Raw genomic sequence first — 17,911 nt, 5'->3', positions numbered from 1 at the left:
TGGTCTGTTTATTAATTTATATGTCTTGAAGCAACCTTGCCTCCCTGGGATGAAACACAGTTGATCTTGGTGCACTTTTTTTTTTCTTTTCAAATTTTTATTAAGGGAAAAGAGATTGATTTGCTGTTTTATAACAAATTTTCCTATTCACCCATTTAAACAAGTGGGGAATACTTTTAGATGTATATTGTGCACTACCTTTTAAATGTGTTTTTGTATGCAGTTTGCCAATATTTTATTAAGCATTTTTGCATCTATGTTCATCAAGGATATTGGCCTGAAGTGTCCATTCCTTGATGTGTCTTTGTCTGGTTTTGGTATCAGGGTGATACTGGCTTCACAGAATGAATTCAACAGTGTTCCCTCCTTTTCTATTGAGGAGGACTGGAATTCATCTCCTTTAGAGTTTTGGTAGAACTTAGCTGAGAATCCGCCTAGTCTTGGGTTTTTATTTGTTGGAAGGCTTTTGATAGCTGCTTCAATTTCATTACTTGATATTGATCTGTTTAAGTTTTCTATATCCTCATGGTTCAATTTGGGAAGGTAGGATGTCTCTAGGAATTTTTACATGTCTTCCAGATTTTCTAGCTTATTGGAGTATAAATTTTCAAAATACTTTCTGATGATACTCTGGATTTTAGTAGTGTCTGTGGATTATTTTACTAACTTTTAAATGCCTTGATGTAGTTATTGTTAGTCAGGAAATGGAGTATTGCAAACAAGCTATGAGTCATACAGAAAGCCCCTGGCAGAGCTAAGTTCACCTGTAGACTTATGTACTTTGCTGTCTCTGTAAAGCAGTCCTTCCCCAGAGCACCCTGTCCTTGCTTTTAAAATCACAGACTGTCCTCAACACACAGAGAGGCATCAAGTATAGAGTGCAAAGTTCCCTGGACTTAGAGGTCGATGGCTTAGGTGTGCAATTGTTTTCTGCTACTTATTAAGCTCTTTTACTTTTAAAAGTTGCTTCATTTGACTGAGCTTCATTAATCCTCTACTCCCATTAAATATATGAAATTGGAGGTCACACAAGACACATAAAGGACATGCAAAAATATTAGATTAATTTGAAAAGATCCAGATAGCTCACGTAAGTATGTTTTCTCTCATTTCCTGGGTTATGAGTTGTGCAGTATTATTTCTCCTCCTGGCTCTCTATGTACCTCCTTCTTACTTCCTCATCTCAGCTTGATGTTTAATTTTGTCTCAACCCTAGAAGGCTGCCCTCAGGTATAAAGTGGGGATTGAATGCATCACTGTTGATTTTTATTCATATAAATGGTGGGGCCTTTGTAACGTTAACCTGTCTTGCCTTCCTTTACAGAGATACTTTGATTTCTACCACTCTCTCTTCACCGTATGCTGCAACTCTCCAAGAACCCTCATGCATTTATCGAGATGTGCCATTCGACGAGCATTACACAACAGATGCCACAAAGCAATTCCTTTGCTTTCCCTCCCATTGTCATTGAAAAAGTACTTGCTTTTAGAGCCAGAGGGAATCATTTATTAAGCCTTATGAGACAGCAGTTCCCAATCCTAGATATTTAAGTGGACTCGCTGGGTAGACACAGTTTGCATAAATAAAATGGTACTTGGGTTGATTATAACACTTCAGGGATTTCAAAACACTTTAAAAACACTATGTCATTAATCCTGGAGTATCATGGTGAGGGGAAATAAACAAGGAGAGTTAAGGAATTTTCAAAGACAAGAATGTGTTCACAAGGTACAGGTATGACAGTAACAGTTGACAGGTATAGCGCTCTTACTAGGTGCCGGAGACATTATGTTAAACTTTGCATATATTGTCTCATCAGGGACCCATATTTTCTTACAACCATTCTCACTCTCTACCTTATCACTAATAAGTTTACATTACCATATAGTTCGCAACATAGCAGGTTTTGTGATGGGCCTCTTAAACTTGGCGTGTTCTTTCATGACCATTTAGCAGTAATTACTGTCACTAGTTTTGCAAACTCCTATTCCCCACACCAGGCTCCTCAATTTTAGTGAAGAATGCACACAAGCACAGGCAAAACAGGGAGATCTTTGAGTCTGATTAGAAACGAGAAGGGAAGACCAGTCCACTTAATAGTCAGGAATGGCCATTTCAATACACACCCATTAAGTGAGACTGGAGATGCAGAGATGAGTCAATGGGACTCCTCTTGCTCTCCAGGATCTCACCATTTAGCTTGAGGATCCGGACCTATAAGCAGGCGACTGCTATAGAAGAGATCGGGGCAAGAGTACAGGTGCAGACTCATGTTTATTGCTTTCAAAGTTGTGTTTCTGACATGAATTGTGTGATTTTTCTTTGAAGCATGATAATAAAGAGTGAAGGGATTGTGTAAAGTAGAGGGATATTCTGCTGTGGTTAGGGTAAAAGTATTTGAGTGTCTCTGAACATCCAGATATTGTTTTATTTTAGTTTCCTATTTAGTACCTTCCTGGATTCTTTGAGAAAAATAATACCCACTCAGTGGCTCCTGTATGTAGCACAAGGAAGGTCAGGAAAGTGGGCTATTGATAGCAAGGGTGTAAGGGGAAAGACTTGGTCATCTATTTTGCTCTTCTTATGTAATAGACTGACACGTGGAGTGTTTTAGCTAGAAGATAAGGAGCACTTTGCTAGTGACAGCTGGTTTCAGGAACTAAATAGAGTTTTTGAAAATGGTACAAGTTTGAGAAACTTGGAAAGATAAGTGTGTTAATCAGACTTGCTAGAAAGAGGAACTTAGATAATTCACCTCTAGGTCTCTTGGTTTATGAGGCTAACTTTGCTTCACTTTTTTTTGTTCTTGCTAGTCACTTTTAGATAAGTTTATTGCCTCTTAGCATTGCTATTTTTTATAGGTTAAAGCAGAAGTAATTAAGTGCAAACAAATATATTTGCCAGTTGCAAGCAGGTATCTTTTATTTGTGTGGTCCTCCATCATATATAACTTTGTATGCTTGTGTGTTGAATAGAGATGTGGTCAAATATTCCACTAGACTACCAGTAGGCTGTGCTTCTGAACTGGGATTCTCCTACCCAGTTGTGCTGCGGAAGAAAAACCATAGGTAGATATAATAATCTTTTTGATATATTAGTTCTACTCAACTAACTTAGGAGAATATGAGCTCTCTATCATAGGACAGAATGCTGAATTTGCATGAATTATTCATATAAAACATGAACTTTCAAAAAGTAGTATACTTGTAGCGAGTGGTATAGAACACACGGAGGAACATTTGAAGGATTGCAAGCTCTCCTCCATTGTCAGGAATGTTCTGGCAGAAAAATCTGTGACATACTGACTTAGACAAGTAAGCTGATGCTGAGGAGGAGGGGAGGTGGTGTTCCTCCTATGGGGAGATAGTAATGTTTCCAGCTAGCTTGTGTGTGTTTAAACATCTATATCAATCTAGCATAGAATATGTGAATACTCATTTTGAAATGTTTATTTGTGGACTTAAAAGTGAGCTCTTTTTTTTCTTCATTTTTGAACTTTACAGAACTTAAATAAAGCTCTTCTCTTTCCTTTCCTCTTTGAGTGTTGTTTATTTACTGATAAAACTCATCTTCCTAACGCGGTGTTGACTTTTCAGCAGTGACACTTGAAGAACTTTACATATTTCATTGCTTCCTTCAACATTTAAAAAGAAAAAGAGAATGAAGCGTTGTGCCCGTGAATAAATAATGCTTTCCGAAGAAAGTAAAGGGTAAAGATGGTGGAAAAGCAAGTAAAACTCAGGCTAGTGCTACAGGGAAAAGAGTGTTTTAATAATAATGAACAGATTGTGCTGACTCACTCTCCTCCACTTCTCACCTCTTCTGTTGTCCTGGGGTTTTTCATTTCCCCTCATTCTCACCATCCTCTCAACCCTGGGCAAAGCAACAGAAGAAATTACATCCTCATGATGCCTGTGTTGCTTTCTGGGAGAACTTCCTGTAAATAGACATCTAACGTCCTGAAGAAAAAGCCATCAATCTTCTGTAAGTTACACGCCAAATAGAGGCTATGATGTGAAGAAAAGACCACCTGTCCGGTTTTCTCACTTCTCTGGATCTAGTCAGACTCCTGTTTTATTTTTTAATCACCTAGTGTTACATCTCCACTTTGTCCTTCCATCCTGAACCCAGTGGGTTCTGATAAAAACACAGCAGTGGAAAGTCAATGGTAGTGCTCAGAAAAGCAACAAACCATTTGCAGTGGGTTATCAGTGTTGGAAAAGACAGCTGAGCCTGATATTTGTATTACTCATCTGATTGGGAAGAACTCACAAAAGTCCTAAGTTCATACACTTTCGAAACTTTTTAAAAAAAGGACTCTTGACTATTCACTCACTTTCTTTGAAATGCAAACATCGTACCTAATGCCTGGGAGGAACTCCCCGTCATTTTCTATAAGAGGATAAACAGGTACATTAGTTTGATGTTCAGTGTCTTTCTATCTGGGCTCATAGATCAGCTCCCACTCGCATTTGACCTATAATCTAGGGGAAGTGATATAATTATTCCCTTCCTTCACTTCCTCATTTGTAAAATGGGAATAATAGCGGCTCCTGTCTCATTGCACATTTATGGGATTATTTCAAGGGTCAAATTAATACATTAAAACACATAGAACTGAGCATGACAGTTAAGCATTTTACTATTGTCATTGTCACAATCATTATAATTTATGGATAGGTTTCTACCAGTGGGGTATTATATCCTTAGAGTGATGCTGTCACTGTGAGCGAGACACAAAGGAGTTCTGTTCACTTTGGGAAATGAAGCAGGCAAGCTCCTATCATGCTGAGCACTATCCCACTGTCCCACCAATGACCACTGGGAATCAATGGGTAAGCAAGATGAACCAGGTCCCTGACCTTAGGCTTTTTTGAGATGAGGAGTGAGGGGTGGAAATAGCATTGATGTGGAGGATTAGGAAACAAGCCAAATGGATTCATATTTGAAAATTTTCCCTTTGTAAGTGGGTTTATCAAGGAGGCAATGACTCCTTTTATTATTTTATGAAGGCTGTGGGGGGTCAATTGAAAATATACCACATGGACAGAGAGGATTGTTCAGTTGCTTCCTTCTTCAATGGGGAAAAGAGTAGGAGATCACCATATAGTGGAGGAGTATGGATTAGCAATGAGGATCCTGATGGTCACGGTTATTGTACATCAGAATGAATGAACAGGGACGGTTGGAGAATTTCATTCATTGATCCTTTTGCTTGCAAGAATTTATACAGTACTACTACACATACAGTTCTGGATTAAATGGGGATGGAAGGAGGGGAGTGTTTTTACCAAGTCTTTGTAAGATTCAATGTTTTTATTGATTAGTTTTTATGAGAAGCAAGACCTGACACACAAGGCTCTTTAGGGAATTAAATAAGATGACGTAAGTAATTCATTTTAAACAGCATAATGTATGTAGTTAATCCCCAATAAATGGTCAGAAAGTACCCTTCTCTGCTATGTGGTTGATCATGTAGAATATAGAGAATACAGGGCAGAGTTTCTAAGACATTTATATGCACAATACACAAAGACCAAAGACAAAGACAAAACCTTTTTTTTTTTTCGTACTGGGGATTGAACCCAGGGGCCCTTTACCACTGAACCACATCCTTAGCCCTTTTTATTTTTCTTTTGAGACAGAGTCTCGCCAAGTTGCTTTGGGCCTTTGCTAAGTTTCTGAGGCTGCCCTTGAATTTGTGTCCCCCCTTCCCCAGCTTCCAGTCTCTGGGCTCACAGGTGGGCATCACTGTACCCAGCCCAACGTTTGATTTTGATTGCACTTTAACCGTTAACAGTTTTCCTGAGGTACTAACTCACTCTCTGAAGTGAAGGGTTCAAACTGACTTGTCAATCGTTCTCTGCTTGTGGCAGTATGGTCTGAAGGAGGCACTGTGGGAGAACTTCCGCCTGCCCTGAATCAAAGCGGTTACTGGCGGCTGGAATGACTACAGGGAGCTCTCATTTCTAAAATGGACCCTTAAGAAATCTAAACCTAAAGGCCCAAGGAAAACAAATAGATAATCTATAGCAACTTTCTTTTATCTCCTGGTTGTAGTTTCAAACAAATCAACTCTGCTGTTTATTAGAATGAGATCTGGGTAGAGGGAAGAGATTTGACCTGTGGGGATCTTATGGGAAGGAAAAACAGAAGAAGAACAACACTGCAGTGAGTTTCTCTCTCTGTAGCCCTGAAGTAGCCAATTTCATTAATCATTCTGTTCATTCAGTTTCCCTTCTTTCTTCCTCCATCCCTTTTTGTTTCTTGGGTCTTTGGTGGGGTGTGCTTTTTGCCTCTGTTCCGGTTGGATTCCAGTATGAGCAATATAAAGGCCATGCTGCTATACTCTTGGGGACTGTCAACAACCGATGAGATGGGTGTCTGCTGCAAAATTTGCATTTAGTTTACACTTTAGGCCATGCATCAACTGGGACATTCTGTGCATCTTTCTCCTTTCTTTGATTCTGTGTTTCCAGTTTGAAAACCCCAATTTTGGAAGACTTTGTTTTCCTTCTAGCAATAGCTCACAGGTGAGAGATTGGGGCCAAGCTAAAAACAAAAACTACCAGAGAGGTAACACGGAGAAGACCCTCCAAAATTAGGCATGCAAATGCCCACCTGTCCTTGGCAATGCAAAGGAAAATGCAAAAACATCCACTCTGGGTTACAGGTGTCTTGTTTGCTGCTCTGCTCAGTCAATCACACCTAGGGTTATAAATGTGCTCCCTTTGGGAAGAGCACTGAAGAATTACTTCATGAGATAATAGTTGTGGGGAGCCACTCCAAATGCACGCACCTTTAAGTCCTGAGGCACCACGGGGATCTGAAACATCACTGGTGCGGTAGTGCCATCACTCATGACTCAGGCTTTTCCCTCGCTCAGATAACAAGGCATGGCCCTAGGAGTAGGTGGCACTCGGAGAGGTTGAGCTACACTCACCTGTTCCTTTGTAATCCTACCCCTTGCCTCATTTAAATGGCTTCTTTCCAATAAAAGGGTTCAGCACGTGTTTCTCTCTTTCCACGGACCCCTAAGGTCAGAGGAGCCATCACAGGACCCAAGGAAAAGGTATTTCTCTGTCTCTGTGTGATTATTTTGTGCAGCCCAGTTCACCTGGAGTGACCCTGAGGGTTTTAGTCGTGGAAGAGAGGACCACCTAGACCCAGAGTCAGACGGGCAGTACATGTAATTCCTCTATGCCACTTCTGAGGCAGTCTCCACCTTGGTCACTAGGGGCAAAAACTGCCTCATTGTAGAATTCACCAGGGAGTAAATAAAATAAGACCTTGAGCATATTTAGTACAATGCCAGGAGCATGGTTAATGTTATTTAATGTGGTGCTGGGATTGAACCCAGGGCCTCATGCATACTAGACAAGTGCTCTACTACTGAGCTAGACCTCAGCCCAAGTTTTTGATAAATTGTAATTATTATTCTAAGCCCACCATGATTGATTTTTCCAGCTGAATTCTAGATTTTTGTAAGTGAATGATTAGTAGACCCCACAGATGCCAGCAAAGGCTAGACACACATATCTAGCCAACATACATGAGTAGAACACATGGCTGTATCTATTTAAGAACATTCCATTAGTATGTACTGCAGCTCACAAGGGTCATCTCTAGACACTGGCAACATCTAAATAAATCAACATAGGCCCTCTCAAGGTGCTAATCTTTGAGTTAGTTTTCAAATAATTTCTCTTTTCTCTTTCTTCCTTCTCTCTCTCTCTCTCTCTCTCTCTCTCTCTCTCTCTCTCTCTCTCTCTCTCTCTCTTACAGGGTCCTAATATGCTGCCCAGGATGGTCTTGAATTCTTAGACTCAAGGGATCCTCCTGCCTCAGCCTCCCTAGTATCCAGTGTCCAGGGTGATCGAGATATATATATATATATATATATATATATATATATATATATATATATATATATATCTTACATGTGCCTTAAATAATTCTTAATTTTTTTCTGTTCTGGAACAGGTCTAATTGATTCACTGAACATACACTACCTCTGTATGTATGGCTTACTTTCTTATTTAGATATTATGTGGTGCTTAAATTTGAGCTGTTCTGAGATGGCACAGCATTTTCCACACCTATGGCAGGCAGTATTAATGAATTAAGATATTCCCTTTGTTGAGCCCAGACTCTGCCTCAGAATCCTTCTTAACACAGTGTCTGGGCTGCTACTGCCAATTGCTTGGAGTTATAGACAGGATGAAATATATTTGTCATTTCTGGGTTCTACTCTCCATGTTCTCAAAGGCTCATGGCCAAACATATTAATAAAAAGCTGGAAGGAATTAGAAGGCAAGTGATGATACTTGGAACAGGGCTTTTGTTTTGTTTTTATCAGATGAAGCATTGAATTTTGACATATTCAAATATTTCAACAAATATTTGCTGAACTGGACACTGCTGGGGGTTCAAAGGTGAATAATGGTGGATAAAGTCCTGGTCCTCATAGGTCACCAACGAATCCAGGTGTTCTCATTCTGAGATGTACAGCAGAACACCTGTGATAATTTTAAGAATACCAGTACCCATTCATTGCCACCCCCTTTTAAAGCTTCAGTCATCTAATTAGGTTAAGTTTTCCACTTGTCACTATATTTTAAATGTCTGCTTGCCTGTCTTCCCCAGTAGGCTGTAAACTCCTTCAAGGAAAGAGCTACACTGATTCAGTTTTTTTTAATTTGCATACAGTGAAATACACTACTTTAAATATATAATTGAGTGAATTTTAAAAAGTGTACACACCCCTGTAATCCACATTCAATGAAGAACACATTTATTATTCCAGAACACTCCTCCTCTCCTGTTTCCTGTGAATCCCTGCCTCTCATAGGCAGCTACTCTGTTCCTTTCGTCATAGGTTAGTTTTACCTGTTCTTGAACTTCACAGAAATTGAATTATACAGGGTTTTGGTGTCAACATTTTTCTTTTGACAGTATTTTGGAGCTTTAATTTTGTTTTTGCATCTATTAGTAGTTTGTATTTCTTTACTGCTTAGTAGTATTCCATGGTAGGAATGTACCATAATATATATTTTTTAACATTTATTAACACTTATTAACATTTATTTCCCACTCAGGTAATAATGGAAATAATGGTTAATTTTATGTGTTAACTTGGCTGGAATGTGATATACAGATATTTATTTAAACACCAATCTAGACATTTCTAAAATACTTTTTTAGAAGTGATTAACGTTTAAATCAGCAGACTTTTTCCCATACATTTTTATTGATGAATTATAGCTGTACATAATGGTGGGATTTGTTGTTACATATTGCATACATTACAGCAATATAATTTGGCCAAATTCATTCCCCAGAATTTACTCTTTCCATCCCATTACCCCTCCCCCTGGTCCCTTTTCTCTATTGATCTCCCTTCAATTTTCATGGAATCCCACCACCACCATTTTTTTTAAACATTTTCCTTTCTAGCTTCCTCATATGAGCCAAAACATACAACCTTTGGCCTTCTGTGTTTGCCTTATTTGCTTAACATAATATTCTCAAGTTCCATCCAATTTCCTGAAAATGACATAATTTTATTTTTTCTTTATGGCTGAATAAAATTATGTATATAAACTACATATTCTTTATCCATTCACCTGTTGATGGGCGCCTAGGCTGGTTCCATAATTTGACTATGGTGAATTATGCCCCTATAAACATGGGTATGCATGTAATCACTACAGTACGATGACTTCAGTTCTTCAGCATAAATATCAAGGAATAGTACAGCTGGGCCATATTAAATCAGTAGATTTTGAGTAAAGCAGATCACCCTCTACAACAGGGGAATGGGCCTCATCCAAAGTGCAAAATACCTTAATAGAAAAAGACTGAGTTCTGGAGGTAGAAGGGATCCTGCCTTCAGACTGTCTTCAGATTTGGGGTTGAAGTGTCATCTCTTCTCTGGATCTCCAGCCTACTAGTTTGCCTTGCAGATATTGAGTTTGCCAGTCCGCATAATTGCATAAGCCGTTTCCTTAGAATCTTCCTCTCTCTCTGTGTATGTGGGTTCGTGTGTGTGTGTGTGTGTGTGTGTGTGTGTGTGTGTGTATGTGGTTGGGTGGTGTGTGTGCATTCACACTCACTGTGCATTGAATATCCTTTGGGTCAGTGATGGACAGCATATAAGATAGTGGTCCACAGTAGAGGTGAAAGATTCCTATTACTTAATGACACGGCAGCTAATGTAACATCATAGTGCCAGGCATGGTTCATGTGTTTCTGACAGAGTTGGTGTAAAAAAAAATTTACTTCATTGCCACTTGTATAAAAGTGTTGGATTTGTAATTATGTGCAGTACAGGATATTTGAAAATGACAACCAGCAACTATTACTGGTTTATGTATTTACTACACTATACTTTTATCATTTTTTTAGAGTACATTTCTATTTACACTTCTACTTAAAAAAGAAGAAGGAGGAGGAGGAAGAGGAGGCCTAGGAGGAGGAGGAGGAGGAGGAGGAGGAGGAGGAGGAGGAGGAGGAGGAGAAAACTATAAAACAGTTCCAGGCAGGTCTCTGAGGAGGGATTCTAGCAGTAGGCATTGTTATTATAGGAGGTGATGGCTGCAGCAGTGCCCCTGAAGAACTTCTAGTGGGACAAGAAGTGGAGCTGAAGATAATGATATTGATGATCCTGTTCTTTGCAGCCCTAGTCTAATATCTGGGTCTTAGTTTATAACAAAAACTTACTAAAAAGTAAAAAAAGAAAATTTTTTTAAATTTAAAAATCGAAAGAAGTTTTTAGACTAAGAATGTAAAGAGAGAAAATATTTTTGTTCAGTTCTACAATGTGTTTGTCTTAAGCTAAGTGTTATGAAAGAGTAAAAAAAAGTTCAAACAATAAAAGTATTTAAAGTGAAATAGTTACAGTAAGCTTAAGTTAATTTTTATTGAAGAAAGAAAAATATTTTTATAAATTCAGTGTAGCCTAAGTCTTCAGTGTTCCTAAAATCTAAAGCAGTGCACTGTAGTGTCCTGAGCTTTCACATTCACACAACTCAGTCACTGACTCACCTGGAGAGACTTCCAGTCCTACAGGCTTTATTTAGGGTCCATGATGTTAGTACAGGTGTTAGTACGGATAATGTTAGCTTTCCATTACTCTGACACAATACCTGAAACAACCAGTCTAAAAGGAGGAAAGGTTTATTTTGGCTTAATGTTTCAGAGGTTTAAGTCCATGGTCATTTGGGCCTATTGCTTTGGGCCTATAGCAGCATGTGGCAGGAATCAAGGTAGGAATAAATAGCAGGAGAGACCTATTCACCTCATGGTGACCAGAAGGCAGAGAGAGAGAGAGAGAGAGAGAGAGAGAGAGAGAGAGAGAGAGAGAGAGAGAGAGAGAGAAAGATATTCATCTACCTAAAGGAACGCCTCCAATGACCTAACTAGCTTATACTAGGCTCTGTCTTTTGAAGGTTCCACCACCTCTCAATAGCACCAGGCTGAGGACCAAGCTTTTAACACAGGGGCCTCTGGGGGACAAACTAGATCCAATTTATAGCACAGTACGCCATTTTTATTTTTGTACCACATTTTTTACTGTACATTTTCTGTGCTTAGATACATGAGTATTTGCCATTGTTTTGAAATTGCTTACAGTATTCAGTACAGTAATGTGCTATACAAGTTTGTAGTTTAGGAGTGATAAGCTATATAATATAGCCTAGGTATGTAGTATGCTACATCATGTAGGTGTGTATAAGTATGTACTCTTACCTTCTCACAGTGGCAAAATCACCTAATACTGCATTGCTCAGAATATATTCCTTTTATTAAGTAATGCAAGATGATTCTCTCTCTCTCTCTCTCTCTCTCTCTCTCTCTCTATATATATATATATATATATATATATATATATATATATATATATATTTCTCCTCTCACAATCTATAAACATTTCTGCTCAACTACTTTTTGTGGATTTGTTTCCATTTCTCTTGGGTAAATATCTAGAAGTGGAATTTATAGGTCAGCCAGTAGGTATGTATTCAACTAATAAGGAAATGCTGAGAATTTTTTCCAAGGGATGTATAACTTTTTCACTTCCACCACCAATACATGATGAGATATTGACTGCTTACATACTTGTCAATAGTTAGTGAGGTTAGATTTTTAAATCTGATATTCTATTGGGTTTATAGTGATATGTCTTTGAAATTTTAATTTGCATTTCTCTGAGAGTTAATGGTGTTAAACAGCTTCTCACTTGCTGCTAATCTGGTTCATCAACTTGATGTGATTGAGAGATGCCTAGAAAATTGGCAAAGCACATTTCTGCGTGAGCATGTGTGCAGGTTTTTCCAGAGATGATTGGCTTGTGGGTCAGTGAAATGAGAAGGGAAGACCCACGCTGAATGTGGATGGCATTTTTTAATAGGCCGGTGGCCCCGCTGTAACAAAACAAGCAAAGGAAGGGGGAAGTTCCCATTCATGCACACTAGGCTCTTCTCACACAGGTGTGATTTTTGCTGCTGCCATTGCCTGGGGAATCAGCCTTAACCTTTGAATGCAGACTTGCACTAATGACTCCAGGAAGCTTCCAGGCCTTCAACCTTGGACTAGGTCTACATCATTGGTCCCTCTTGTTCTGATGCTCCAGCTTCTTGGACAGAGCAACTACTGTTTATCCTGCAGATGGCTATGGTGGGACTATCCAGCCTCTGATTGTTCGGCCAATCTAATAAATTTTGTTGTTTGTTTGTTTGTTTTCTGCTGGAGAACCCTAATACATTTGCTTATTGGCTATTTATGTATCTTCCTTTAATGAATCACCTATTCAAATTGTCCATAATTTGTACCCTTTGAATTTCAACTCCTGATATTTAATGGTCACTCAATATATAATCATTGAATGAAGGGAGTGTTGAATCTTATATGATTATTAAATGCTTATAAAGTACTCACCATGCCTGATACAGAGTCAACATCCAATAACCATTAGGTATAAGATTTAGTCAGATTTGCATCACTATGACTAAAAGATCTGACAAGAACAACTTATAGGAGGAAAAGTTTATTTTGGCTCATAGTATCAGAGATTCAGTCCACAGTTGCCAGACTCCATAGATTGGGCCTGAGATAAAGCATAACATCATGGCAGAAGGGTGTGTTAGAGAAAGCAGCTTAGGACATAATAACCAGGAAGCAGAGAAAGATCTCTGCCTACCAGGGACAAAATCTAAACCCAAAGGTGATCTTTTTCTTCCAGTCACACCCTACATGCCTATGGTTCCCAACCAGTTAATCCATGTCGGTGGATTAATCCACTGATGAGGTTACACTTCTCATAATCTAATACTGTCACCTCTGAACATACTTTCATTGTCTCACACATGAGATTTTGGGGAACACCTCATATCTAAACCATAACAAAGTGTTATCCCAGTTTGATATGTGAGGAAATGAGGATTGAAAAATATTTTTTATTTGATCACGATAATTTAGTTACTGTCAAAATTGCTGCTTATAGCTGGGCTTCTCAAATTCTATATTTCATGTTTTGAGTTATTTGTTCTTAGGAGCTTGACCACCTAAAAATTGGATTCTCCATTAAATTTGTTATTTCATTTATTCCGGTAACTATTATTCATTCTTTTAACAATTAATATGATAAATGGTGACAATTACTTTATAGGTTTTAATTTATTTGATTTTCACTACAACCTTATGAGGAAAGTACTGATAATTTTATTGTGTAGGCAATTGAACTGCAGCCCAGGGAGGATACGCAACCTCCCAGGCTCACACAGATATTTAGAGGTGCAGACAGGATTCAAACTCAATTACTTCCATAAAATGCCTGTATGTTTTTAAATCATGATACAATGCTGTCTCTTATGATAAAATAAATTTTGGATATGCTGAATTTGAGGGGCCTATGGAGCAGCAGGATGAAAAAATTCCACTAGAACTATAAATTTAAAAGAGAGTTACAGGAGGGTGGAGTAGGGGCAGAAAATTATGTACTCAGTGACTACAGAGCAGGATCATAAGAAGAAAGATGTGTTAGGAGTGATTAGACTAGGTTCTGGATATATTGGAAGATGGAGAAATGCCACCAGTTTTGAGTTCAGAAAGCTCAATGGTTGTCTCCATTTTTGAAGGACTTACTTTGTCCATAAGTGTAGATTAGTAACTGAGGAATCTTAAGATCTCCAATAATTCATCCCTAAGATTTTCTGCAATATATTGGCTACTGTTCGATATTAGAATCCAAGACAGATGGACCTATATTCCCTGTCCAAGGTGTCTAGGAGCTTAGAGTTATTCTTATGACCCCTTTTCTATTTACTGGAAACCCCAAGAGTCCCCACAGGGGCTCCTCAGGCCACGTTGACTAATCCGTCACTCTGCTCAGATTTTGCTCTCCTGATCAGGGAGTATGAGGAGCTTTGAGTGAGTCAGTGCTTCCAAGCTGGCAGTGCCAACCCTGGTGTTAATCTGTGTTATCTTAGCTCCCAGGGTGAGTAATCATGCCCAGAGAGAGGATCTCACCAGGAGAAACAGGTGCAGGTTTCCAAAGAAGGCCTCTGTGACCATAGTAGGAGGTTAGCTGAAACCAAATCTATATTTACTCCTTGCAACAGAATATTTTTTAAACTACGTTTTGCGGGAACATTTGGATTCCCTATAAAACTATTTCTGCCTCTATTACTTTGGCTTTGTGGACATGTCAGCAATGTGCCCTGCCAGGAACTAGTCTTGCTTCTGAGAACTTGCCTAGCCGGTCTGAAGTCAAAGCAGCCCAGAGTAAGTATGTGACACAGAGCAACCAAACCAGTCCCTGACTACTAGGATGCACACACAAACATGTTTTTGAAGTCCTTCATTCACATAGCAGGGAACACACTGTTCTTTCTGGGAAATTGCCAGAAACCTATGAGAAATTCTGATCCATGTCAAGAATAGACACCCAGGCTTGCATAGATGAGGACACTATGTGGTACTGAGTTGCCACCACCCCATCTTTACTCATCTGGCCTCCTAAACCAAGCCAGGAGACTGTTTCCCTGAACTTCTCATATCCTTGGTTAGTTTTTAAATTATTGACAGAGGCCACTATATCTCTAGCAATATCACACTACCACTACTGGCCCAAAGTCAAATGTCAACATATTCTTTCTTCTTTTATTTATATTGCATCTCTTGATTCTCAGAAACTCAGACTATGGACCTCTGAGGTGAAGCCCAAGGAGAATAACCTTTAATCTTTTCCAGTTCAAAAAGGTACAGGGAAAGTTTGAGCTGCAGCTGCACCCCATTAGTCCTAGACTACAGCTTGGGCAAGAAAGGCAAAGATTACTTGAAATTTAGTACAGGTGAAGTAGAAAGAAAACTCGACTCTTCTCTTGAGGTATTAGATATCTCTCTACTCCTTTTCTCCAAGTACTCATAAATTCTCAGTTTTTCCATCTTGATACAATTTTAAAGGCAAATATTTACCAATGTTTCTTCCTCTATAATAATATTTGTAAGAATCAACTTTCAATTTTTAAGTAAATATTTTTAAATGAGATTTTATGATATTCCTCATGTTTATATAGAGTATGACTTCATACTTCCAAGTCATTTGACTCATTCTTCAAGTCTCTAAGACTTAAGTGCTTTTTAGATTTATGAAATTGCCAGTTAACTAAGAGGCATTTCACAAGTGTCAACCACCTGGAATTTAGGTATTTATCCAATCCATCCATGCATGTGTTCATTGACTCATCCAATACTTTTTGAGTTTACAGTCTATCCCTAAAGGTAATCAACCAACATTTATATAACTGAAGTTGAGTATCAACAGGAACTAGCAAATGAAAAATGTCATATAGATACTTACTGCTTATTAAGCAACTGAAAATAGAAAAGTTCAGAGGAGAATGATCTTTGTGAATGGTAAGGTTTCTACCATGGAAGAATTCAACTATGCAAAATACAGAAAGTCAAGGATAAACAGGATAAGCTCATTCTGTGCTTAGAACGTGCTGATTGGTTTCACAGGCACGCGGACAGAACTATCACAAGGCTAGTCTCCAAGAGCGGGAGAGAAATGAGGTATTTCACCTCACTGATTGTTTCTTTTGCTGAGAAGAAGCTTTTTAGTTTGAATCCATCCCATTTATTGATTCTTGATTTTATTTCTTGTGCTATAGGAGTCTTGTTAAGGAAGTTGGGTCTAATCCAACATGATGAAGATTTGGGTCTACTTTTTCTTCTATGAGACTCAGGGTTCCTGGTCTGATTCCTAGGTCCTTGATCCACTTTGAGTTAAGTTTTGTGTATGGTGAGATAAAGGGGTTTAATTTCATTTCTCTGCATATGAATTTCCAGTTTTTCCAGCATCAATAGTTTAAGAGGCCATCTTTTCTCCAGTGTATGTTTTTGGCTCCTTCCTCTAGTATGAGATAACTGTATTTACGTGAGTTTGTCTCTGTGTCCTCTATTCTGTACCAATGGTCTATAAGTCTGTTTTGGGGCTAATTCCATGCTGTTTTTGTTACTATTGCTCTGTAGTATAGTTTAAGGTCTGGTATAGTGATGCCACCTGCTTCATGGGAGCACATTCTTACCACATACACATCAGATATAGCACTAATCTCTAGGATATGTAAAGAACTCAAAAAACTTAACAGCAAAAAACCAAATAACCCAATCAATAAATGGGCTAAGGAACTGAACAGACACTTCTCAGAAGATGGTATACAGTCAATCAACAAATATATGAAAACAATGTTCAACATCTCTAGCAATTACAGAAATTCAAATCAAAACTACTCTAAGATTTCATCTGACTCCAGTCAGAATGGAAGCTATTAAGAATACAAACAACAATAATTGTTGGCAAGGATGTGGGGAAAAAGGGACACTCATACATTGCTTCGGACTGCAATTGGTGCAACCAATATGGAAAGCAGTATGGAGATTTCTTGGAAAACTTGGAATGGAGCCACCATTTGACTCAGCTATTCCACTCCTCAGTGCCAATGTCTTGGCTGGGCACTGAATCACGAGCCAGCACACACCTTGTAGATTCAAACAGCAATTCTTTATTCCCGAACTCACACCTGCCTCTACACACGTTCTGCGGCAATCCCAGTTTTTTCCAATATTTTCTGAATCTCACGAGAACTCAACGGGAACTCAAGGATCCGGCGTGCCTGAGGCAGCAGGATACGCCCTATTCCCCTGCAGGGTACACCTTAAACCTGGAACTTCCCTAAACCCAAGTCTTAAACCGGGAACACCTTAAACCCAAATTATCCTAAACTGGGATACTTCCTAAAACCTGATCAGCTCTAAACCCGGATCCGCCCTGGTCCTTGAGCAAGGTCACCTTACATGCAATGTCAACAGCGAAATTCCAAGGCAAGTCCATTTAACATGGGGTACGCTGGCAAGGAAATTTCGATGCGTCATTCCTACTTGGCAATGGCCCTCAGCACCTCAGTTTATACTCAAAGGACTTAAAAACAGCATATACTACAGTGATGCAGCCACATCAATGTTTATAGCAGCACAATTTATAATAGCTCAATTGTGGAGCCAACTTAGTTGCCCTTCAGTAGATGAATGGATAAAGAAACTGTGGTATATATACACAATGGAATATCACTCAGCATTAAAAGAGAATAAAATCATGGCATTTGCAGGTAAATGGATGGAGTTGGAGAATATCATGCTAAGTGAAGTAAGCCAATCCCCCAAAACCAAAGACCAAATGTCTCTGATATGTGGATACTGATCCACAGTGGAGGTGGGGGAAAGCATGGGAGGAATGGAGGAACTTTAGGTAGGGCAAAGGGGAGGGAGAAGAATGGATAGAGCATAGGGGTAGGAAAAATGGTGGAATGAGATCAACATCATTACCCTAGGTACATGTATGAAGAC

At 38.9% G+C, this 17,911-nt stretch overlaps 1 protein-coding gene across 1 annotated transcript in view; it reads left to right on the top strand.

The window, feature by feature from the left end:
- The window catches only part of ASB4 (ankyrin repeat and SOCS box containing 4), a 58,928-nt gene extending 55,394 nt beyond the window's left edge, over positions 1 to 3,534 (top strand). Inside the window, exon 5 of the mRNA XM_081286357.1 lies at positions 1,325 to 3,534. Coding sequence (XP_081142483.1) covers positions 1,325 to 1,513 — 189 coding nt within the window. The 3' untranslated portion in view covers positions 1,514 to 3,534. The remainder of the gene's footprint in view (positions 1 to 1,324) is intronic.
- The last annotated feature ends 14,377 nt before the right edge of the window (positions 3,535 to 17,911 follow it).

Source organism: Spermophilus citellus (assembly GCF_964194105.1).
Source record: "Spermophilus citellus genome assembly, chromosome: 3".
Classification (NCBI taxonomy): domain Eukaryota; kingdom Metazoa; phylum Chordata; class Mammalia; order Rodentia; family Sciuridae; genus Spermophilus; species Spermophilus citellus.
This window is presented reverse-complemented; position numbering and strand designations above follow the sequence as displayed.